General features: G+C 44.5%; 1 protein-coding gene across 5 annotated transcripts in view; it reads right to left on the bottom strand.

Annotated features, from left to right (window-relative positions):
• LOC125464462 (SH2B adapter protein 2-like) overlaps nt 1-25,698 on the bottom strand; it is a 130,753-nt gene that overhangs the window by 16,271 nt on the left and 88,784 nt on the right. For 3 of the 5 annotated variants that reach the window (XM_048556781.2, XM_048556782.2, XM_048556783.2), the window contains 4 exons: nt 22,754-22,857; nt 19,899-20,066; nt 15,490-15,683; nt 7,801-7,978 (listed from right to left, as the gene is read on the bottom strand). In XM_048556781.2, coding sequence (XP_048412738.1) covers nt 7,801-7,978; nt 15,490-15,683; nt 19,899-20,066; nt 22,754-22,857 — 644 coding nt within the window. Of the gene's footprint in view, nt 1-4,712; nt 4,823-7,800; nt 7,979-15,489; nt 15,684-19,898; nt 20,067-22,753; nt 22,858-25,698 lie in introns of all 5 variants that reach the window. The other 2 variants (XR_009447319.1, XM_059655444.1) reach the window with 2 other exon arrangements.

The following is a 25,698-nucleotide window of genomic DNA, read 5'->3' as shown; positions in this document are numbered from 1 at the left end:
AATCTTCAATCCCCCAATTACCAATCCCCCATGTTTTAATTTTGCCTAGTAACTCTTCCCTAGGAGCTTATCAAAAACTTTCTGAAAATCCAACTATAGGTTGTAGACAGTATTTGCTGGTTCTTCTCTCTCCCCATTTTGAACAGGGCTGTAACAACTGCAATCCTCCAATCCTCTGGCACTATTCTCATATTCGAGCAGATGTGCAAGATTGTGTATTTTCCATCTACAGTTCCCAAGGATACATCCATTCTGGAGCCAGTGACATTTCTACTTTGAGTCCATCGACCTCCTATGTATCTCCTCATTTATATCTAATTTCACTATTGTCCTGTCCCTTAATATAACATTGTAAACATACTCTGTTTGAGTAGTAAAATAGTCAGTGGTCCTGGCAAAAAAATTGTATTATTACAACATTAACTTTACTTATCTTTCCACAAGTGCAGCTTAACCTGCTGAATATTTCTAGCATTTTCTGTTTTTCATTTAAAATATCAATTTACTATCACAGCCATGCTATCCCATCCCAAAACAAAAAAAAAATCCCCATTATCAGCCACACCCTTCCTTTCATTACGTGTGCTATTAATCTATCTCGGTCTTTTCCAACGGTCCCTAACACCACAGATGCCAGTCTTCCACCAATTTGATCCTATCCATTTGAACTCAAGAAGCAGCCAGAGGCATGGGATGCTGCAAAGAATATGCTAAATGCAACCTGGCCAATTACTGCTCCTCAAGTCTCCTCTTGATCATCAGTAAAGTGATGGAAGCTGTCAACAACAGTATTCTCAGGATGGTTGGGCCTAGGACTGTACCCTGAGAAATTCCTGCAGAGATGTCCTAGACCCGAGAGGAAGAAACAACAAGAACACCAACACCAACCTGTAACAAATTCAGCAATAACCTGCTCAGTGATGCCTAGTTTAGGTTCCGTCAGGGGCACTCAGCTCCTGACCTCATTACAGCTTTGGTTCAAACACAGACAAAAGAGCTGACGTTGAGGTGAGTGATGGCCCTTTACGTTAAGGTTGCTTTTAACTGAGTGTGGCATCAAAAAGCCCTCACAAAGCTGGAATCAAATGGGAATGAAAGGAAAGCCTCTCTGCTGTTTGGAGTTACACCTGGCACATAGGAAGATGGTTGCAGTTTAGATTAGATACCCTACAGTGTGGAAACAGGCCCTTCGGCCCAACAAGTCCACACCGCCCCTTGCAACATCTCACCTGGACCCATCCCCCTACAACCCACACACCCCTGAACACTACGGGCAATTTAGCATGGCCGATCCACCTAACCTGCACATCTTTGGACTGTGGGAGGAAACCGGAGCACCCGGAGAAAACCCATGCAGACACGGGGAGAACGTGCAAACTCTGCACAGACAGTTACCCGAGGCTGGAATCGAACCTGGGTCCCTGGCGCTGTGAGGCCGCAGTGCTAACCACTGAGCCACTGTGCCGCCCCAGGCCAGTCATCCCACTTCTCAGACATCTCTGCAGGAGTTCCTCAGAGTACAGTCCTAGACCCAGCCATCTTCAGCTGCTTCACCAATGACCTCCCCGCCATCGTAAGGTCAGAATTGGGGTTGTTCACCAATAAATGCACAGTGTTCAGCACGTTTCAAGACTCATCAGACACTGAAGCAGTCCATGTTCAAATGCAACAAGATATCCAGGCTTAGGCTGACAAGTAACAAGTTACATTTGCACCACACATTTGCCACACAATGATCAAATCCAACAAAACAGAATCATTGCCCATTGAGATTCAACAGTATTAGCATTACCGAATCCCCACTATTAACATCCTTGGATTTATCATTGACTGCATACTGAATTGCATTCACCGCATAAACACAGTGGCTACAAGAGCAGTTCAGACACCAGGAATACTGCAATGAAGAACTTACCTTCTGACTCTCCAAAGCCTGTCCACTACCTACAAAGCACAAGTTAAGGTGTGATGGCAACAATGCGTACTATCTATAAGATGTACTGCAGGAATTCACCAAGGCTTCTTAGACAGCACGTTCCAAACCCATGACCACTTCTATCTAGAAGGACAAAGCAGTAGATACATGGGACCACCACCATCTGCAAACCACTCACCATCCTGCCTTGGAACTATGTCACTGTTCCTTCACTGTTGCTGGGTTTAATCCTACAATGACTCCCTAAGGGACATTATGGGTCTACCTACAGCACATGGACTGCAGCAGGTCAAGAAGCCAGCTCACCCCCACCTGCTCAAGAGCAATCACAGATTTCAATAAATGCTGACGCAGCCAAAAGTTTTGTTTACATTTTAGATACTAAATACTATCCTCATACATTTTCTTTTCCTTTCTTTCCTTTTACATTTGTCTTCATACTCTGTACTCTATTTGGTGCTTTGCTGAATCATGAGCTCACCATTTAGTAAAGCCTTTTTTCCACGTTTCAATATTTTCCACCCAGCGGTGTCCAGTTTCCTCCTTATGAGGATCTTTCATATTTTACATTCCACACATGGATCCTTTGTCTGTACATCTATCGTGGGGCAACATGGTGGCTCAGTGGTTAGCACTTCTGCCTCACAGCACCAGGGACTGGGTTCCAATCCAGTATTGGGTCACTGCGAGTCGAGTTTACATATTTGCTGTGGGTTTCCTCCAGATGCTCTCACAGTCCAAAGATGAGCAGGTTAGGTGGATTGGTGATGCTAAATTGCCTGTACTATCAAGGGGTGTGCCGGCCGGGTGGGTTAGCCATAGGAGATGCTGGGTTAGAGGGATAGAGTCAGGGGATGGAGGCGGGGGGTGCTCTTCAGGAGGGTTGGTGTGAACACAATGGCCAGCTTCCATACTGTCAGGATTCTATGATTAACTTCCTTCTCCCTCAAGTACATATGTACCCTCCCCTTCAATGCACTTATACCTTTTGTCTCAACCATGCCTTGTTGTCACAAGTATCACCATTATCACCACACTGAATAAACAGGATTCTCCTGAAATCTTACTTGAGTTTATTAGTAAGTATATTTATTTTTCCAGTTTGGATGTGACCTGGTGGTGTAGGAGTAAGCTGGACTGGAAACCCAGGCTACTGGTTGATGATCATGCATTCAAAAATCAGACCACAGACTGATAAATTGGAATCAGAACTTAGCAGGAAGACCTGTAAAAGAACAATGACCTGTCTTTAAGGAGGAGATAACTAAGGCATATTCACAGGAAGTGGAAGCGGTTCCTGAACAACAAGAGACAGAAATTAAACTTTTGTAAATAAAAAGTGTACTCGTATCAAGTGGATAATACAATTGAAAATCAGGTCAAATGCTGAAGTTTAGATGGGAATCAAAAGGACAAATAAGGGAAACAAAGATCATGAGGAAAGTTTGGCAGCTAACATAAAAGGGATTCCAAAAGTTTTCTCTAGGCATATAGAAGGCTTTGGATCTTAGAGATTCTCTACTCCAGAAGGCTATTGACATTGAATAAGTTGGGATCATAGATTGTTGGACAGTAAACAAGAGGACAACAGGGCAGGCCATTGGAGTTCCTGTTGAATAGATAGCATTGAGTGGCAGAGCAAGCTCAAAAGGCTGAATGGTTAACCCATCTTTTACTTCATTCTTATGATCATGGTTTCTTTTTGGAGTCCAAGCTGCAAAACATTCCGAGAAAAATAGAACATCAGCAAATTCCATCTCCCTGGACCCAGGGTTTGTCAGGGAGACAGTGGGAGACTGGTAGTATCACTGGATTCATAACTGAGGCCTGGGCTAATGCTCTGGGACATGGGTTCAAATTCTTCACAGTAGCTGGTGCAATTTATTGAGCAAAATATGGAGTTGAAAGTTACTCCAGTAATGGTGACTATGAAACCATGGTCAGTTATTATTGAAAACTCATCAGCTTCATTAATATCTTTCAATGAAAAAAAATCTGCCATCCTTACCTGGTCTGACCTACACGTGACTCCAGGTCCACGACGTGGTTGACTCTTAACTGCCCGCAAATAGCTGAAACAGCCTCAGTTATATTCAAGGTGGTCATGGGCAATAAATGCTTGTCTTGCTATGATAATCACATCCAATGATTGCATTTTTAAAAGTTCAATTATATATGTTTAAACTGTATCTTAACTCAATCTACTCATCTTGCTATCGCTGTCCATAAAAACATTTACACTCTTGACAAACAGAAATTTACCCATCTGAGTTCTGAAATTTCAAAAGATCTGCAACTTCAACAGTCTCTTTACAAAAGTAGTTTAAGATTTTCACTACCCAGCGTACTTCTTGATCAAATTCATGATAATGCTGTGATTTTAAATCTACATGCTCCTGCGCTAGACTGTCCTCACCACACCAGAGTTCTTTCATCACAAATGCCTTGATTAAGTTATCCTTTAATTTTCTATACTCAAAGGAATTTGATCCTCATTGATGCAACTTGTCTTCATTTGTTAGCCCCAGTGCCATTTGAACCTTTGTTGCTCCAATCCTCCTCCTCAGTGAAGGTGTGCCTGGTAGTGATGGGCAGCATGGTCCTACCTAACTCCTTGTTCTATGAAGATGGCAGATGACGATTATGGGTACGAAAGCACAACTATGCATTTGGGTATTTTGCTGACAGTTCATGCAATATTATGCACTTGTGCATAGTGTACATGGGACATGTCGATGTGAAATATCATGAAGGATTTGAGGAATGTGATACATACCCCTCCAAATTCTGAGAGGCTCCCTCCCATATAAATCAACAAAGATCTCTTCATGTTCTGGGAGAGGGTCCAACTGTGCTGCACTCTGTCCTATTTTGTGCAAATCATGCCTTTAAACATAAGAAAAGTCTGGATTAAGGCAGAAAAACGCTGTGGAAATTCTCCTCGTCAGCATGGCATGTGGAAGATAATTTGCATTAACTTGTTGGTGGTTCTTATATTAATTTGTTTGCTATGACTTACGAACATCTCTTCATACAAACAGAGATAGTAGGAACTGTTGATGCTGGAGAATCTGAGATAACAAGGTGTAGAGCTGGATAAACATAGCAGGCCAAGCAGCATCATTGGAACAGGAAAGCTGACATTGTGGGCCTAGAACCTTCTTTAGAAATGGGGGAATGGGAAGGGGATTCTGAAAGAGAGAGAGAGAGAGGGGGAGGTGGATGGAAGATAGATAAAGGAGCAGATAGGTCAAAGAGGTGGGGTTGGTGCCAGTAAAGGTGAGCATAGGTGGGGATGGATCAGTCCAGGGAGTTCGGACAGGTGATGTAGGCGGGAAGAGGCTGGTAGGTAAGAGGGTGGGGGGGGGGGCGCGAGGCTTAAGGTGACTGGAGTGGATAGGTGGGAGGAAGGACGGACATGTTAGGGAGGCGGGGATGAGCTGGGCTGGTTTTGGGATGCAGTGGGGAATGGCAGATTTTGAAGCTTGTGAAGTCCACATTGATACCATTGGGCTGCACGGTTGCCCAAGTGAAATATGAGGTGCTGTTCCTGCAACCATTGCATGGCATCATGGTGGCACTGCAGGAGGCCCAGAATGAGCACATCATCCAAGGAGTGGGAGTGGGAGGGGGAGTTGAAATGGTTCACGACTGGGAGGTGCAGTTGTTTGTCGCAAACCGAGCACAGGTGTTCCACAAATATACTGCATCCGTTGTTCCCAATGTGGCCTCCTCTACATTGGGGAAACCAAGTGGAAGCTTGGAGACCACTTTGTGGAATACCTTCTCTTGGTTTGCAACAAACAACTGCACCTCCCAGTCGTGAACTATTTCAACTCCCCCTCCCATTCCTTGGATGGCATGTCCATCAGGGCCTCCTGCAGTGCCACTATGATGCCACCCGAAGGTTGCAAGAACAGCAACTCATATTCCCGCTTGGGAACCCTACAGCCCAATGGTATCAATGTAGACTTCACAAGCTTCAAAATATCCCTTCCCCAACTGCATCCCAATGCCAGCCCAGCTTGTCCCTGCCTCCCTAACCTGTCCACCCTTCCTCCCACCTATCCACTCCTCCCACCTCAAGCCCAAACCCCACCTCCTACCTACCAGCCTCAACCCACCTACTTCACCTGTCCATCCTCTCTGGACTGACCTATCCCCACTCACACTCACCTTCACTGGCTCCATCGCTGCCTCTTTGACCTGTCTGTCTCCTCTCCACCTATCTGCTCCTCTATCCATCTTCCATCAGCCGCCCCCACTCTCTCTATTTATTTCAGAATCCCCTTCCCATCCCCCATTTCTGAAGAAGGGTCCAGGCCCGAAACATCAGCCTTCCTGCTCCTCTGATGCTGCTTGGCTTGCTGTGTTTATCCAGCTCTACACATTGTAATTGTTAAGGACACAAACAAAGCTGTTTGTATGAAGAGATAACAATGTCTCTCCTGAACCCTGGTGGCTTGTATAACTTGAGCCTTCTCAGAATATCTTTATCTTTCCTTTCAGTTCTTTCATGCAGTTTTATCAGGACATCCAGTCACTCTAAGTGTGTTCAGATGCTATTAGATGTCGCTGTGAATTGAAGGGATAAGCCCAATGTTATTACACATAGATCAATTGTATGGTGAGTTTCAGGACATCGTAGCCAAGCCATTTTGACAAGGTGCTGTGGATTTGGCAGTGGGATTCTGAACCTTGGAGCCATCATTCCTGTTTAAGTAGTATACCAGCTGATTGATATGTGGAAACTTCCATAAGATTCACATCTCACCACAACAATGGTTATGGCCCACAATGCCATTTGTTAGCAGCTCTTAAATAAATCAGGGAAGATCGGGTTATCGAGCCTTCATTGAGAAAACAAAGAGAGTTAATTATAATTATATGGTGGAGCTCTGCCTGAGACAGCAATGTCAGAGATTGGCAGAGGCAGTTCAATCCTTTGCAAGTTGACCCACACAGTTCTTGACAAAGCCAAAAAATTGAGCGAGAAAACAGAGGGCCACCATGCCCCTCGCTGGGAAGCAGCAGTTCCTTTTAAAAGCAAAGGAACAGGCTAAAGGTCGTTTGGTGAAAATGAGTAAACAATTGACAGGAAAAACTGAGATGGCAGAGAGCTATTTGAAGTGCCTGTCACATTCTTCAGTGTATTGCTGAAAACTGTAGAGCTGGGGCTTTGAGGGTCACTCTCCACCTTTCCACTGAGGCTCTATGCAGATGGTTCATCATCCCTAGATCAGCTTCGTAATGGCAAAGGGCCAGAGAATTGGCACAAAGGTTCACAAAATAGTCTGGAGCAGGAGGTGGTCCAGTCACTGAGGTTAAAGCCTTCTTACAATCCTTTCAGTTTGTTGCCTTTCCCTTCACAAGCAACAAAATAAATCATAACAAACTAAACTACGGAACTCCCTAAAAAATGGCATCACAAAGTACCTTTACCATCATCCAAACCAATGAGCCTGCACAGAACGGGATGGCTGTTTAAATTGACATTTCGGGGAATAATATTAAGCAAACCAAAACTGATCCTGAGGCATGGAAGGAGATATCAGGGAAGGCTTGGTCACTGAGATAGACTTTAAAGAGTATTTGGAAACAAGCAGGGAGAGATAAAGAGGGAATTTGAGAGCTTACAGCTGAGGCTGCTGAAAGTTATGACTGCGGACGGTGAAACAGTTAAAGCAGGATGATCAAAACGGCCATTAAGAAGGTCGGATCAAGCTATTGTACAAACAGCTCATGGGAGAGGAGACAGCATGTCTCACAGTCAGAGAAGATTATTCGAAGGAAAACTAAGTAGCATTTTCTTTTAAAAAGGAAAGCTGTTTCAAAACCATGACAGCCCTTTCAGAGATTCTTACCTGGGCCTGGGGTGGGTTTTGTGACCAGCACGTAGCTACGGAGAGTGATATCAGCAGAACCTCCGGACTCCAGGGGGATAGGATGAGTATGAAAATGTTTTAGCATATCCAGGATGGTCTGAAACCAGAGATGCTGAACATGGCACTGACCAGTTTCATTCAGAGACAGGCGTAGGTGCTACACAAATTAAAAAGCAGCTTGTTATACAGTCATCTGGAATTTGCAGACAATTACATTTAAAAAACAGCATGGGAACTGGGTAGTCAGTCTAACTGGCTATGTTCATCCTCGTCATGATCAGGGTACTAATCCCCATTCTCTACATCCCTCCTTTACCCTAAACACCAATTCTTAAAATATTGACATTTTTCAAGTAGGGCTAGGAACCCAAATGCAGAGATCCTTATCTCAAGGCTCACATAAATGTTTTCAAGTGAAATATCCTGACCGCACTGGAGATGAGCGCAAACGCCATTTGTAACTGGGAGGTGGGAACTGCCTGTCGAGTGAAGGTTAAAAAAGCAGACAGCAGCCACGTTTAAGACTGCTGTGTGTATGAGTGCAGACAGCACCTCAAAGAGCCAGCACCATAAACGTCTGAGAAAGTGTCCACATGGTGTTAATAAATGCAATGTGTACCAAAGAGAGACCACCTGAAGGCCCAATTATTTTTAGGTCACAGAAAAACCATCTCATTACTTTGAAGCCAATAGCTACGCACCAACATTCACCATACTTTAAGTACATCCAACTTTAAGTACATCGTCATTGGACAAGCATATGGATATACATGGAATAGCGTAGGTTAGATGGGCTTCAGATCGTTATGACAGATCGGCACAACATCGAAGGCCGAAGGGCCTGTACTGTGCTATAATGTCCTACGTTCTATGTTATACAGCGTTTACTAGAATTCACATTGAAAAATCTCCGTAGTCCAATCCCCATAGCCCATTGAACACTCCTGCAGGGTGCTTAATAGAATTGATGTCCCTAATCTCACGCTGATGGGTAGAACAAGTTGTGAGAAGATTTGATTTAAAAAAGGTGTTCAAAATAAGAAAGGGCCCTTATGGCTGAGAAAGGCACTCTTTCGGACTGCAATTTTTATATTAAAGCATTCATCACGAGGCCAACTAGCAAAACAGATTAGATTAGATCCCCTCTGGCTATCAATTCTAACTGCTTCCTTAGATACAGGTGCCGGATACTCTCATTATGAATCTACGGCATAGGTCTAAGAATGGGTGATACTTAGTCCAGCAGGCAATGTTGATATTGCTTTCAGGGGAGCTTTGATCAAACAAAGCAACATCACCATTACTGATAACAACCTGATCTTTCTTTGAAGAGGTGATTTTTGCAGGTCTTATGTATTTATTTATGCAATTAAAAGATGTTAAGTGCCAAGACATTTTTGGCCATTGAAACGGTCAATAGTTGTGATTTATTGATACATGAGAAGGCAAGGAGGACATGGTGAATGGCTCTACATTTCTGGTTCCCAATTTAAGAGCTTCACCATATATCTGAGGTATCATATTATCATATCTACTAATAAGGCCAGCCCAGCTCCAGCAAAACACCTACTCTCCCCCATAAAAGGAGCAAAAGTGCATTACAAAGCTGTTTTATACTTAGTATTGCTTGAATTTTGAAGGATTGTATAAAATACATTCATTTCAAATTTTGAATCAATACGTGGAAAGGTTTCTTTTAAAGAGGCCATTGAAAGTTTACTATGGACCTGGAAATCTTTCATTAACAAGGCTTCCTAGAAATCACATGACTGGTGGTAACTGTTTGCTTTGCTATGCTATAAACTCCTGTTGGGCAATTTTACAACTGGTGCTGGCATGGTGAAGGTTCTTGTTTTACACCTGGTTCAGCTGGAGGAAAGCCTGCTAAGAATGAGCTGGTTTGGAGGACAGTTTACTGAGAACAATCTGCCCAGCTGATCTGTCTCTTGTCTGTAAAGAAAATTCTCTTGTGGAGCTCAGGACGCAAATAATTTTTTCTTTTGAAGAAGTGTTATTAATGAAGCAGCTCCATGTTTTATTTCCTCAGCAAGCTGTGTCTGCAAGACTTCAGAAACAAATGTGCATAATTAATAACTTGATCACACATGCCACAGCATTGGAGCAAAAGACTTCAGAATATTGTCTATTTTACAGTTTTGCCTTCAAGAATAACCCATTGCCCAAAATGTTTTCTTTTAATCTGCAGAGTATCTTGTTTCGCTTTGCTTTACCCAAGTGAATTTAAACTAGCTCAGAAAGGGGATGGGAAACTGAGGTGTAGTCCTAGTACACAGGAGGATGAGCATAGGGAGGACATGATCAGGACCTCACTGTCACAGGAGTGTGCTGACAGACAGCAAGCTGGATTGAATGGTGTCTACTTTAATGCCAGGAGTATCCAGAATAAGGTAGGTGAGTTTGCAGCTTGGATAGGTACCTGGGACTTCGATGTTGTGGCCATTTCAAAGACATGGATAGAGCAGGGTCAGGAATGGATGTTGCAGGTTCCAGGGTTGAGATCTTTCATTAAGGTCAGGGAAGGTGGTAAAAGAGGGGGAGGTGTGGCTTTGTTGGTCAAGGACAATATAACGGCGGCTGAAAGAACCTTTGAGGACTCGTCTACTGAGGTGGTATGGGCTGAGGTTGCCGAGGAAGGTTTGTCGACTGAGTCAGTATGGGTGGAAGTTAGGAACAGCAAGGGAGCAGTCACCTCACTGGGGGTTTTCTGCAGACCCCCAAATAGCAGTAGGGAGATCGAAGAACTCATTGGCCGGCAGATTGTTGAAAAGTGCAAACGTAGCAGGGTTGTTGTTATGGGTGACTTCAACTTTCCCAATATAGATTGGGACCTCCTTAGTGCAGATGGTTTGGATGGAGCCGTTTTTGTCAGGTGTTTTCAGGAGGGTTTCCTTACTCAGTATGTGGACAGGCCAACCGGCGGTGGGGGGGGGGGGGGGGGGGGGGGAGGCCATTTTGGATTTGGTGCTCGGCAATGAGCCAGGACAGGTGTCAGATCTCGTGGTGGGAGAACACTTTGGCGACAGTGACCACAACAGCCTCACATTTACCGTAGCCATGGAAAGGGAAAGGAGCAGTTACCAGGGGAAGATATTTAACTTGGGAAAAGGAAACTATGACGCTATCAGACAGGAGTTGGGAAGTACAGATTGGGAGCAATTGTTCCACAGAAAGGGCACAGCAGACATGTGGAGGCTGTTTAAGGAGCAGTTGTTGCGAGTGATGCATAAATTTGTTCCTCTGAGACAGGTAAGAAGGGGTAAGATTAAGGATAATAAAATGAGGCTGGATGAATACAGCAGGCCTAGCAGCATCTCAGGAGCACAAAAGCTGATGTTTCGGGCCTAGACCCTTCAGAGAGGGGGATGGGGAGAGGGTTCTGGAATAAATAGGGAGAGAGGGGGGAGGCGGACCGAAGATGGAGAGTAAAGAAGATAGGTGGAGAGAGTATAGGTGGGGAGGTAGGGAGGGGATAGGTCAGTCCAGGGAAGACGGACAGGTCAAGGGAGGTGGGATGAGTTTAGTAGGTAGGAGATGGAGGTGCAGCTTGGGGTGGGAGGAAGGGATGGGTGAGAGGAAGGACAGGTTAGGGAGGCAGAGACAGGCTGGACTGGTTTTGGGATGCAATGGGTGGAGGGGAAGAGCTGGGCTGGTTGTGTGGTGCAGTGGGGGGAGGGGACAAACTGGGCTGGTTGTGTGGTGCAGTGGGGGGAGGGGACGAACTGGGCTGCCTTGGATGACGGGTACAGAGGTGCTTCTTGTCAAAAAGAAAAAGGCAGCGTACGTAAGGTGGAGGAAGTAAGGGTCTAGCACAGCTTTGGAGGATGACAGGCTTGCTCGGAAGGAGCTCAAAAGTGGACTGAGGAGGGTCAGGAAGGGGCAGGAAAAAGGCTTGGCAGGAAGGATTAGGGAGAACCCGAAGGCATTTTACTCATACGTGAGGAATAAGAGAATGAACAGGGAGAAGGTACGGCCGATCAGGGATAGCGTAGGGAACTTGTGCGTGGAGTCTCAGCAGATAGGAGAAGCCCTAAATGAGTTTTTTGCTTCGGTTTTCACTAAGGAAAGGGACCTTGTTGTGAATGAGAACTTTGAGCAGGAAAACAGGCTTGAACAAATCAAAATTGAGGAAGTTGATGTGCTGGAAATTTTGGCAAACTTTAAGATTGATAAGTCCCCAGGGCCAGACCAGATTTATCCTAGGTTGCTCCGGGAAGCGAGAAAGGAGGTTGCTAAGCCGCTGGCAAAGATCTTTGCTTCCTCACTCTCCATGGGAGTCGTACCGGAAGATTGGAGGGAGGCAAATGTTCCTCTTTTCAAGAAAGGAAATAGGGAAATCCCTGGAAATTACAAACCAGTCAGTCAGTCTTACATCTGTGGTCAGCAAGGTTTTGGAAAGAATTCTGAGGGATAGGATTTATGACTACTTGGAAAAGCATAGTGTGATTAAAGGGAGGCAGCATGACTTTGAGAGGGGCAGGTCATGCTTTACAAATCTTATTGAGTTCTTTGAGGAAGTCACGAGACAGGTTGACAAGGGTCGAGCAGTGGATGTGGTGTGCATGGACTTCAGCGAGGCATTTGATAAAGTTCCCCATGGCAGGCTCATTCATAAAGTCAGGAGGTATGGGATACAGGGTGATTTGACTGTTTGGATTCAGAATTGGTTGGCTGACAGGAGGCAGAGAGTGGTTGTAGATGGTAAATATTCTGCCTGGAGGTCAGTGCTGAGTGGTGTCCCGCAGGGCTCTGTTCTTGGGCCTCTGCTCTTTGTACTTTTTATAAATGAATTGGACGAGGAGGTTGAGGGGTGGGTTAGTATGTTTGCTGATGACACAAAGGTCGGAGGTGCCGTTGATAGTATCGAGGGCTATTGCAGGCTTCAGCGAGACATTGACAATATGCAGAGCTGGGCTGAGAAATGGCAGATGGAGTTCAACCTGGATAAATGCGAAGTGATGCATTTTGGAAGGTCGAACTTAAATGCTGAATATAGGATTAAAGGCAGGATTCTCGGTAGTGTGGAGCAACAGCGGGATCTTGGTGTTCAAGTGCATAGCTCCCTCAAAGTTGCCACCCAGGTGGATAAGGTTGTTAAGAAAGCATATGGTGTTTTGTCTTTCATTAACAGGGAGATTGAGTTTAAGAGCCACGAGGTTATGCTGCAGCTCTACAAAACCCTGGTGAGACCACACTTGGAATATTGTGTCCAGTTCTGGTCGCTTCCCCAGGGCAGGATTGACTGCCACGAGGGGTCACAGTTTTAAGGTGTTAGGAGAAAGGTATAGAGGAGACGTCAGAGGGAGGTTCTTCACCCAGAGAGTTGAGAGTGCATGGAATAGTTTACCAGTGGTAGTGGTGGAAGCAGAGTCATTAGTGACATTTAAACGACTGCTGGACATGCACATGGACGGCACTGAATTGAGGGAAATGTAGGTTAGGTTATTTTGTTTTTGGATTAGGATTATTCCATGGCACAACATCGTGGGTCAAAGGGCCTGTACTGTGCTGTACTTTTCTATGTTCTATGTGTGCATGAACATGTACATGTGTATCTGTGCATGAGTGAGACAGGCAGAGACAGAGTATGGGAGAGACAGAGAGTGTGATTTTTTGGGATATTTAGAGGGATATACATGTATAAATCTAAACAACATAAACCAATTATTTCAGCTTTATTGAATACACAGTTTGTTTTGATAATAGAATCATAACTTTACAGTACTGAAAAAGGCCATTCATGTCTGTACCAGCTCCCAAAAAGAGCTACCCAGCTAGTACCACTCTCTAGTCTTCTCTGTAGCCCTCTAACTTCAAAACTTTCAAATATATATCCAGTTATCATTTGAAACTTCCTTTGGAATCCACCTCTACCCAGGCAGCACATTCCAAATCCTAACAACTCTGACTAAAGAATTTTCTCCTCAAGCTCTCTTGTTGACAATCTTGAAATTGTGATCCCTAGTTACTGACATGCCAATGAGCGGAAACATAAATATCCTTTGTTATCCTGTCAAAATTGCTTATAATTTTGAACACCTCAATAAAGTCATCTCCTAATCTTCTCTGCTCCAAGGAGAATAAGCCCAATTTCTCAAATATTTCCTTGTATCTGAAATCCCTAATTCCTGGTATCATTCTCGTAAATTTTCTTGAAACGCTCTCCAGGGTTTTTACATCCTTCCTTAAGCAAGGCGCCCAGACTGGAACACACTACTTCAATGTGGTCTGACAAATGACTTGTAGATGTGTAGCATCATTTCCTTCCTTTTATATTCGATACCTCTATTTATAAACCCAAGAATCCAATTAGATTTCAAAACATCTCACAACTATATTTAATAAGAAGCCTCTTGACAGATTTTCTTGTTCAAAACCTGATATAGGGAAGGTATTTAATTGGTGATCATGATAACCATAAAGGTATTTTTAGTTTATGTTGAGATTCATGGAGTATTGGGACTGGAGAGTCAGTCTTAGCATATACTTAAAACAAAGTACTTCAATTCTCTTCCATAAATTTCTCCTACTTAATCATGTCTCTCTGACCCCTAGTTCTTAACACCCTCAATAAACCCCTCAATCACTGAAAATAGTCTTTTTCAATCTAACTGTCACATCCAGTCAGAATTTCAAAGATCTGTTTGTAAAACTTCGTCTCAGCCTCAATTCTGTGCAGAACGCTTCTAAGTGCAAAAAAAGAAGAGAACTGTTCCATAGTGAAGGACTTCTGTTACGTGAATAGAAAAGCTGAAGTTGTTCATTTTAAGTGAAGGTTGAAAGGAGATTTGATATAGGCATTCAAAATCAGAAAGGGTCCTTACAGCTGACAGAAAGATACCGAACCTGCTGATAAGAGGGTTGAGGGTCAGAAAGCAACAATTCAAGGGGATTGCCAAAAGAATGCAGTGAGTTGTTAGAATGTGGACTGTAATACCTGGGACTATGGTGGAGGGCTTGCAAAAGGGAATCTGATAGCACCTGAAGAGAAAGTACTCTCAGGGCTGGGAGAAAAGATTGAGGGGTTGGGAAGACCTTAGATGCTTTTGCAGACAGCCAGCAAGGACAAGGACAGAATGGCCTCTTTCTGTGCTGTAACATTTCTGGCAATTCAGTGGCTGCATTGTCCTATAATTTCTTCAACTTGAAACAAAGTTGATCTGAATTCCATGGGGTTAGTTTCACTTCTGCTCAATGTCAGTCGGTGGACTCTCCAAAACTAAAATGTAGTGTTTGCTTGTGGAGAGCAAACTTCATTGCCATAGCACCATTAGAAATTTTTATTGTACAATTTTCCTTTCACAACCCCTCTCCTCCTTTAATCAGCTCTTCTACCTACTCTGAAGTCTTGTAGACATTTCACTTGTCACCAGCCTTCTAATGAATTGTCTGAATGAAATATCCTTCCATTTTAGCATCCATATTAAACAATAACTAGTTATAATAAAATCATTGAGAAGCATTGTGAAAAATAAAATCCAGAACAAAAGTCAGGAGTAAACATCTGTTGTAAAGTAGATTATTAACCTATCCCATCTCCCCCAACCACCAAACATACCTCAAACAACTTGTCCTGTCTTAGAGTTCTAGTGTGGAACTACCTTTAGCCTGCTTGCAGTTTCTAATGTCCCTGGTGTTCCATTCCCTTACCTTTGCCTTGCCCTGAAAGTTGAAGGTCAGCACATATTCCCCTGGTCGTGTCTCACTCTGGCGAATGACGAACAGACCGTGACTCCTGGAGCCTCCAGCCAGAACCAGTTGGGCAGCTTTTACCCGTGACAGTGTCCCATGGAACCAGGGGTAATTGGCCAGCTGAAGTTCAGCATCTATCCGATCCTCTTCATCTGCAGTTTAAAAACAGAAAATCCAGTTTCTGAACTAGTTAACTGTTGAAGAACAGCATGTTCCACAAGCATATACTCCTCCAATTTAAACTCTGTAACACTGCCCCGCTACTAGGAGCAATACTTGAAGATTTGGTGTGACCTAGTCTCCACAATATGGATCAGATGTCACTTGGCCAGTGTGGGTTCCTCCAGTCTGGTAGATTTGACACTTCCAAATGTCTGCACTGTGTTTGAAAGAGACATTCACCTTTTATTAGCCTGCCCTACATTCACACACTAAGAGTTACCAACACCTCAGGACTGTCCTGTCAACAGTCCGGGTTCTCTTTACAATTTATATTCCCTGTAGCAATTCCCCTCCCAGGCCCAAATCCCTCAACATCTGCTACACTGGAGAAGCGCCAGCATTTTGATATTAACCCTCCACACCGCTGAAGGCAGTAGAAGAATTCAAGCAGCATGGGAGAGAGAGAAAAAAAGAGAGAGCGAGCAAGCTTGGTGCATGGTGGCTTGAGAGGAAAAGTACGAGAGAGGGATCCACAAGGGCCTCCAGTGGAGACAGCGAGATTCTACATGGGGATGGAAAAGGAGATTGGGAATGGAAATTGATCACAGAATCCCTACAGTGTGGAAGCAGGCTATTTGGCCCATCTAGTCCACGCCGACCCTTTGAAAAGCATCCCATCCAGACCCACCCCATCCCTGTAACCCTGAATTTCCCAATGTAACCTGCCCAAGGCTGGAATCAAACCAAGATACCTGGAGCCGTGAGGCAGCCATGCTAAGTACTGAGCCACCGGAAATTGGGCCTCAGGGACAAAGAAACAAGGGAATCAGGTCTGGGGAGAGAGGGAGGAACTGGGAATGGGAGTTTAGGGATAGATAGGGAGACAGTAGAATGGAGGTCGAGGGAAGAGGATTTTGTTGGGGGGGGGGGGGGGAATCAGGCTCAGGGCTCCTACGGGAGGTAAGACTAGGCCCCAGCTTTACCATAGAGCCAGGAGAAGCTGCTGGATGGAAGGGATACCAAGGTAAGAGCATCCAGGAAAGAAGTGAGTGAGTGAAACAGGGAGCTCATTCTGTAGGTAAAAGGTGAGAGACTGTTGTCACTGACTGTGAATGGGGAAATAGGGAATGGAAAACAAGGATTCTCATTGGAGGAATCAAGAGGAAAGCTCTTAAACCGAGGGCCATTTGACTGTGGAATATATCATCACACATGGCTATTGAGGTCAAGAACATGCACAGAATTACTGGAGACAGCACCAGCCCCAGGGGCCCAATGGTCTCTGTGTTGTCATTTCTATCATTCTGTGAAAACTTTCTGTCACAACTGAACTAGGCAGGCAGTTTTGAAATGCTGTTACTGAGCTGTATTAACAATAAAAATGCCCCACTGGCCCTCAGGTGAGTCTCTGATTGGTTCAGCTCGGTTTGTGGTCCTAGTTTTGATGTGTAAAGTTAGGATCTATCTTGTCTGACATTCCTGTTCAGTGCCTTTGTCCCTTTCACACAGGGTCAAATGCCCCAGTGACATCTGATAATATATTTTAATGGCACGGCCTTCACATCAGTGACAGCTGCCTGGGAGAACACACGGTCTTCATTACATAAAGGAATACTCATCATCTCATGTTGCTCTGGTAGCAATGAGGAATGAGGAGACCATTTCATGTACTCACCAGGACATTTAGCCAAAACTTCTTCACAAGCAGCATCTATTTTGGAAATTCTCGGAGAACGGAGTATCTCCTAGATTTTCCACCTTTTGAACACCTTACAGGAGTCGAGAGGAAATGGGAATTTTGCTGCAGGTCCCAGGTGGTCAGGAGGAGGAATGGGAGAAGGAGATGAGTCCAGGCAAAGCAAGACCAGATGTTGGAGGAAACAAGATGTCGACCTGGATGAACACAGCAGGACAAGCAGCAAGGCTGACATTTCGGGTCTAGACCCTTCTTCATTTTCTGATGAAGGGTCTAGGCCCAAAACATCAGCCTTCCTCCTCCTCTGACGCTGCTTGTCCTGCTGTGTTCATCCAGCTCTACACCTTGTTACCTCACATAGTAGTTCCTACTATCTCCAGCTGTTGGAGAAAACAGGCTGAACACTGAGCCTTATAAGTTGTTACATTTTCAAACGTACTTTAACTCAAAGTAAAACAGAGCATTCCTGGTAAACACCTTAGCTCAGAAACATGCCTACATGACCCTGTCACCATGGAGAGAGAAATTCAAACATAAACCCATTGAGGCGGGGCAGCAATTTTAACTCCCTTTCACAGTACCTCGTAATAAAAAAGACAATTGCTGTTTGAGGTGTAGAGACAAGCTTGTACTGGGATGAAGTAGGGCAAATGGAGTCAGTGACCGAGCAGCACGATCTAAGATAACAAGGTGTAGAGCTGGATGAACACAGCAGGCCAAGCAGCAGAGGAGCAGGAAGGCTGATGTTTTGGGCCTAGACCCTTCTTCAGAAAAATCTCTGAAGCATGATTTAAGAGTTTAGTTTCCATTGAAACAGGGTAGAGAACTGATGGGGCTCATGAAGATTTAAACAATGGAGATTTGCTTATAGGTGTGCCATGCTGATGGTAATTAGATGTGGGAAAACATGGAATAAGTGGAACAGGTGTTGAAGGACATTAGAAATAATCAGCAAGGCATGATGGAAGAATCGGACCTCTCCTGGTGAGATGAGCGTGGCTATGGAGGTGTTCCTGCAATGCTATAGATCAGGAAAAGTGTGGGATTGTGCCAATGCGTTACATGAGCTATATTTCAGCTTGTCAGTTAGTGAATTCAAAAATGCATCTGTTTCTATGTTTTGATACACTACATGGCTCTTTAAACGTTTGCTGTTTATTATCTCAGTTTCCCTGTGACAGTAAAAGTCTTGAAAAGTTAAATCTTGTTCTTTGAATTGTATTAATTGGTTCTCTGGGAAATACTTCTGTTTTAAAAAGTTATTGGACTCCACAGAGGTCACAACAAGGGACAGGAAGGCTCAAAATTAATTGCAGCAATTTATCTAATTACAACAAGCAGTTGTACCATCGGGTCAAACTCAGGGTCTGCCTACGGTGCAGGTCGAGATGAAGAGAGGGAGAGGAGGATGAAGTTATGTCCTTCTCTCCCACAGTGTGGAGGTTCCGGTGTTGGACAAGGTCAAAAATTACACAACACAACCCAGTGTCATGTGATGTTTGACCTTCTGTCCCACGGGTGTAGGACATCTCTCCTTCTCAGAACCTCTTCCATCAGAAACTCCAGCGCTCTGTTGCCACTGTCTGTCAGCAACTGCTATACTTTGAAAGTTGTCTCGAATGAATGTTTGGGTGCTCAGTGGACAACTTTTCAATGCTTCCAGGCTTGTGGAGTAACTCCCACAATTGTTTGCTTAAATCAACCTTTTAAACAGGTTGATTTTAGAGTGCTCACCGAGATTCTGTTCTTTAACTTTCACTGAAACAACTGCCACCGCTCTCAGTTTATTCCCCATTGTATGAGCTGCTGCCACACGGGGGTTGGTTAAATTTCCGTTCTCATTAACATCGTGGTGTGCTGGTTCCCGATTTCCTCCTGTTCTTCTCACTCCACACATTCAGTTCTATGTTTGCATCTCCTCAGAATCCAGCTGTTACCCCTTTCTCAAAGTTTCTACACTGTGTAACATGGCCAGTCTCCCACTGTCTTGTATATTCTCCCTTACAGTTTCAGTGATACATGACACATAACACAGTACAACATCCTTCCAATTACTCCAACCAGAGCTAATCCCTCGCTGAATTTCCATTTCCATACTTCCATTTTCTGCCAACACTGATTCCAGCTATTTGGAAGCCACTCACTTCCTTCAGAATAATCTTTATACCTCTATTCCGATCGGAGTTCCTAGGCTCAAATGGACATTCCATATAACTCTTTGGTTACTGATCTTTCACCAAAATAACGCAGCCCAGAATTTAAAGAATATTCTAGTTAGGTTAACAAAAGGAGCTGCCATTGGCATTCCCAGGAATTCTGTAAACTTGCAAGTGGAACTCAGATCCCTAACATTCACTCAATCCCAAAATTCCAATGTGTAAAGAGGGGACGTGCATGTTGAAATCAGTTTAATCAACCATCAAGCTTTTACCTTGATGTGAGCCCTGGAAGAATCTCCATATTGCCAATGCAATAATACCAGCTGCTATCACAATGATGCAGGTCTTACCAGTAGACGATGTGCTGCTCAGAGCTTCTGAATGTAAAGCCTGCAGGAAATTTTCCAAAGGGACGTGTGCGAGAAGTTCCGGCACCTGGGATTCCTTCAGTCTGACGTGTGAGACAGTGACAGCAGCATCTGGGTTCGCACACACCTTTTCAGGCATTTGGGTGACACCTGAGACACAGAGGACAGCATAACTGCATTATTGCGTCCCAGGGGGCAGCTGACCTTGAGATATGTACTACCCACACACTTTAAACTCAGCCTTCAGACTGACTCTTCACCATCCGCTCAGAACCTACCGTGAATATGAACCCACTGGACCAAGCAATACCAGTCGCATGGCGTTGGGTCAGGAAGCAGAACAGGGAGCAGAAGTAGATTCCTTCCAAGTAATCTTGTTTGAGGTGGGGAGAGCAGGGCAGTGGCCATGTCCCTGGCAGCAGCAGTGACCTGTTAGGCCCATTATTGGGCCAAGCAGAAGAGGGGGTATCACTGGGATCTCGCCAATAATGGTCAGGCACCTTGCTGAGGCAGCAGTCCAATATTTTCACTTGAAAACAGCCTGGGGGCAGCACACTGGAGGGTCTGTCAGCACCTCCTTCACCTTCTCAGCATGGAGCCACAGAGATGAATGAGACATCCACTGATAAGACGAAATAAATGAACATCTTGAAACTTCCAGCTGATCAGTGGAAGCTAACAGGGTCTGTAATGGGGTGCTCATACCTGACATATCAGATGGAATTGTTTGACAAGGTGATAAACATAGCAGACAAGGGAGAGTCTATGCATGTTATTAAATGCCTTCAGGTAGTCCAGACAAATAAAGATCCCAATAACAAACATCATCTAAAGTACATGAAGGTCTTGGCCTATTAGGAAACTCATTGGGAAACAGGAGACAGTTTTGGGATAATACTGAGGTAGTTTAATTTACTAAACATGCCAAATGGTATCCCACATCGATTTTGATATGCCAGATACTCACAGCCTTAGTAATGACTTTGAAATGGGTTCGAAAACTTTGAGGCAGTCCAGAGAACATTCACTAGGTTGATCCTGGATGTTGAGAGATTTCTTTAATCAGGAGACGTGGGAGGGTTTTTGGAGGGTTAGTGTGGGCTAGATGGTCCGAATGGCCTGCTTCCACAACGTAGGGATTCAATGAGAAGATTCTGAGAGGCAGTTGTCTGTCAGTTCATGAGCCGATTGTTCTGTGGTGTGCAGACGTATTATTACCCTTCTAGGCAACATCATCAGCGCTACCTGTAATTGAAGCGTTGGTGTTCTGCTCCTGTTCTGAATTTATATGATCCGCTGGCGTGATGGTCTTGTCATGTCCGGTTCTGTTTTTTTTAAAGCAGTGGTCAGTATACAAAGTCTATTTCTGGGTGTTGGTTAATGGAGTCCTGTGTTGAGAACCAGGCTTCCAGAAATTCCCTTGTACGTCTATTGCTCGCATGTCCCCCAATATGGTTACTTTGTCCTAGTCAAACCCTTATTGTCTATGTGTACTGAGACAAGTAAATATTGGTTGTGCAGATAGTAGGAACGGCCAATGCTGGAGAATCTGAGATAACAAGGTGTAGAGCTGGAGGAACACAGCAGGCCAAGCAGCATCAGAGGAGCAGGAAGGCTGACATTTTGGGTCAGGACCCTTCTTCAGAAAATTAGAAATCTTCTGAAGGGTCCAGACCTGAAACTTCAGCTTGCCTGTTCTTCTGATGCTGCTTGGCCTGCTGTGTTCATCCAGCTCTACATCTTGTTATCTCGAAATATTAATCATGTTGTTTTAGTGCCAGCTGGTGTTTGTGAACCCTGGTCATCAGATTTCTCCCTGTTTGTTCAATGTAATGTTTATTGCACTCGCTAGGCGGTATTCCGTATATCATGTCAATCTTGTTTACTATCAATACGGGGTCTTTAGTCTTTGATAACATCGATACAGCGTTGATGTACATTTGTGTGCAACCATGATCTTATGACTCGGACTCCTAAGACCACTTTCCCTTTGCCTGCTTTCAGTGGATGCAGAAATGTATTTATCATCACTCTGCTAATACAGAGTGCTTCCACATTTCCCACATTGGAAACACCTAGTTGCAGTGAACAAGATCTACACGAGTAAAACAGACTCAGTAACCATCCTCCCCAAACACCTGCAGTCATGGTGACCAGTAGAAATCATATCTGTCACATTTATATACATCTGTCAATCAATCACAAAATGAGCAGATTTTTGAAGAAGGGTCCCGACCTAAAACGTCAGCTTTCCTGCTCCTCTAGTGCTGCCTGACCTGCTGTGTTCCTCCAGCTCTACACGGTTATCCCAGATTTCTCTCCTCCTGCCTTTGCAACATGTTAATCGTAGATGTGCCTGGCATTCTAGACTTTGGCCATCCTAGAGACTACCAGCTGAGAAAGGCTTTTGGTCTAAGTAAGAATTAGATTTAGTTTCCAAATACAAAATTACCATGATCAGATATTTTTATCTGGATTGGATCAATATAATAATTTTGTCACATTGTGAGATCTGGATTTGATGTTTGACTTGCCCAACAGGGTGTGAATTTGATGTGTATGCAACAAGGATTGGTATCTGGACAACTGGAGCTTTCTAAAGCGGACAAAGAATCTGCCAAATCCACTGTACACCCAAGAAACTGAAAATCTCTCCCTCCCCAGGTTTTGAGACCCCAAAGCTCGTCACTCAATCATGGAGTGCCAACTGATCCAAAGCTACCGATGCTGGAGAATCTGGGATAACAAGGTGTACTCATTCAAAAATACTTCCTCTGCACAGCAGACCCAGCTAGTTCCAAGGGAAGCTGACAGGAAAAGGGACCACAAACACTTACCATCTGGTAGAAAATCACAACTGCAAGGAGGAATTGCAGGTAATTCTCTACTGGGCATGCTCACTGCATGTGAACAAGTCAGCTCCAACTCCTCTTCACTGTCACTGCAAAGGAAGGGAAGGGAAGCAAAATTCAGACAAAGAATTTGGATTTGAGTAAACTTAACCTTTGAATATGGAAGCAGCTGTGTTTTAAGATTTGATGTGAATTCTTACAGAAAGGATGAGCAATAACCATGTGGATGAGATTGGCCTAGATTTGAGTGAGGCTGCGTTGGAAACAGCTGGAAGATTATACACTCCATTGAAGGCTAATTTGATGAAACCTCTCCTCAACTTTTACACACTCTCTGTGTGCACAGGTCAATGGATGGGGGTAAACCCATTTGCCTCCCACTCGCCACTCCCGCTGCTGGTGATCAGGATTCTCCTGGAATAGCCGGACAAGTTTCCCCAAGAATGTGATGTGAGGGCCCTAAACCAAGAATCATAGAATCCCTAAAGTGCAGGAAAAGGCCATTCAATCCACTGGGTTTGCATCAACCCTCCAAAGAGCATTCCCACCTTCCCCACCCTATCCCATTACAATGTCCAATCCACCTCACCTGCATAGCTCTGAACTGCAGGGGGAAACCGGAGCATGGGGGGAAAACGTGAAAACTCCACACGGACAGTTGCCGGAGGCTGGAATTGAATCCAGGTCCCTGGAGCTCTGAGGTAGTGGTGCTAACCACTGAAACACCATGCCGCCCTTGAGGCAGAGGGCCTCAGGGTGATTTCCAATTTAGCCATAAACAACTCTCCAAGGTTTCTGAGCCCTTGACCAAATTGGCTGTCCAGCTTGATCGGAGGATTTAAGTGTCCCAGATCCTGGTGGGTGATCTGGTGTTGGAGAGCCAGCAATATCTGGGGCTTCCCACTGGCAGCCTCCTCTTTGCTGCCAAGTGTCCACCATGACCCTGGGTCCTGAAATTGGGCTGGAGTTACAGCTGGGTCAGCTTGGGCCAAACCTTTAGGAGCTACATCAGAAAACACAAACCCAGCGTATAGGGAAAAATTGTAAAATCATACATAAGTCAGTAGAAAATTTACCCACACATACTACAGAAACCTGTATGTATTTAAAGTAGCAAAAAAATCAGAAGTCTCAGCAATGGAAGTACATAGTTCTAGTGCACTGGGGATGTCGGTCACTGTCTGTCATAGCACCATTGAATGATTCGAGCCCGTCACTTCCCTGTGACTCTCTGTAAGAGACCAGTTCCCATTTCCTCTCCAGTAAGTGAGATTATAGATCCTGAAGGTATCACCAGCGCCCACGCCCTGCTGCTGGATAAAGCTTCATTACAATTACTGTTCTGATTGGCAACACGTTATGCAACTAATGAGGTCCTATCTGAAAGATTTCCCTGCTAGATCCTCAAGCTTGTTGACCAGGACAGGGAAGACTGTACGGCTCTTGCACCTTCCTCCACTAAAGGACATTTCACCCCACTTGGAAAAGACTCCCAGAGACTCTTAGGGTATGGTGACTGAAGCAGTGCTGCAAAGGCACCCAACTCATGTCGATAAGTGGGTTTCCTCCAGGGTTTATCATGAAGCCCATGTCAGACACCTGTCCTGTTTAATATAGAGGGCTCATGCAATTTAGAACATCAGCGGAGGACAGATATAGAATATCCATCAGATGGCACTGTGCCCTCTTACAATCCCTTCAGGAACGCTGACAGAAAGTTCTTGCTCACGGGAGGAGCACCTCCAGTCAGGGACAGATCACCACAGCCATTCCAAGAATCCCTTCAAAGCAATACAGAGGAAGAAAGGCTAGGCTTTGCGGGTCGTGAAAATAGAATAAGGTTCCAGTGGGAAGTTGTTCCCATTCATTGTTGTCTAATATGTTACTGAGCTATGATCGATTCACCAAGACTGTGTGGGCAATGACAATCCTGCCAGCTCCCCCATGTTTTCTTAGCCCTTTACCAGAGCCACTGTTCTGTCGCGTGGCCACACAGCCAACTCAGCATACTGGCACCATTCCCCGCACTGATTTCCACTTCTGAAAGCTGGTGTCATGCAAGGGTCTCAGAGATCCACACGCACAGAATCATCATTAGAGGGAACATTGTTCCAGTGTCATTCAATTTGTTGACAACATGTCCAGTAAAGCTGCCCCACAGTTCAAATCCAAACTCCTGAATGATCACACAGAGTAGAAATGGAAGAGGAGGCATAGCCTACCTTCTGTATCCCATTACCTCATGTGATGTCCTGCACTATGCCCTGAGAGGATTAGCCTATTCAGTTACCTAAAGATCCAGAGCACAAACAGACTAAATGCAGGAGGAATGTTCATGATGACTGGGAAGTTCCGAACGAGCGGTCATATTCTAAAGATATGGGGTAGACCATTTACGAAGATGGTTGATTGTTTGGGGTCAATCGATGAGGTTCTATCTCAAGTAGCTCCCTGACTGATCCTCAAGCTTGTGGGCAGGGCAGAGAAGACCATTTGCCTCTTACACCTCTTCCTCTAACGTTCTCTGGACCCCTCTTGGAAAAAGCTCCTGGACCTCTTGGAGCTGCCACACGTGGTTTTTCCTGAGATTTTCAAAGGTTTGTACTCTGACGGGTAGCCCAATTTGGGACAATAATTTTGCAATCATGTCAAAACAAAATTTGATTTGTCATTTCACTTGGCTTCAGTTGTTTTTTAGTTATTTGAACAGTAGTTTGTGTCATATGACATTAGTCTTTGTACTGGACTACTGTTCATGTCTTCGCTAGATTTATTACTCCATTTCAAGTATTGCCTTGTGTCGATCTGTGAGAGATTTGCTCAATTTCATTGAGTCCTTTCACAATCTTCCTTCCTGCCTTAGCCTTTCCATTTGACTGGGGATAGTGTGGAGAGGATGTGTGCTGTTCACTCGTGAACTAGGGACTAAT

This window comes from Stegostoma tigrinum, chromosome 27, assembly GCF_030684315.1.
Source record: "Stegostoma tigrinum isolate sSteTig4 chromosome 27, sSteTig4.hap1, whole genome shotgun sequence".
In the NCBI taxonomy this organism is placed as follows: Eukaryota; Metazoa; Chordata; class Chondrichthyes; order Orectolobiformes; family Stegostomatidae; genus Stegostoma; species Stegostoma tigrinum.
Note: the sequence above shows the minus strand (reverse complement) of the source record. Positions and strands in the feature narration are given on the sequence as shown.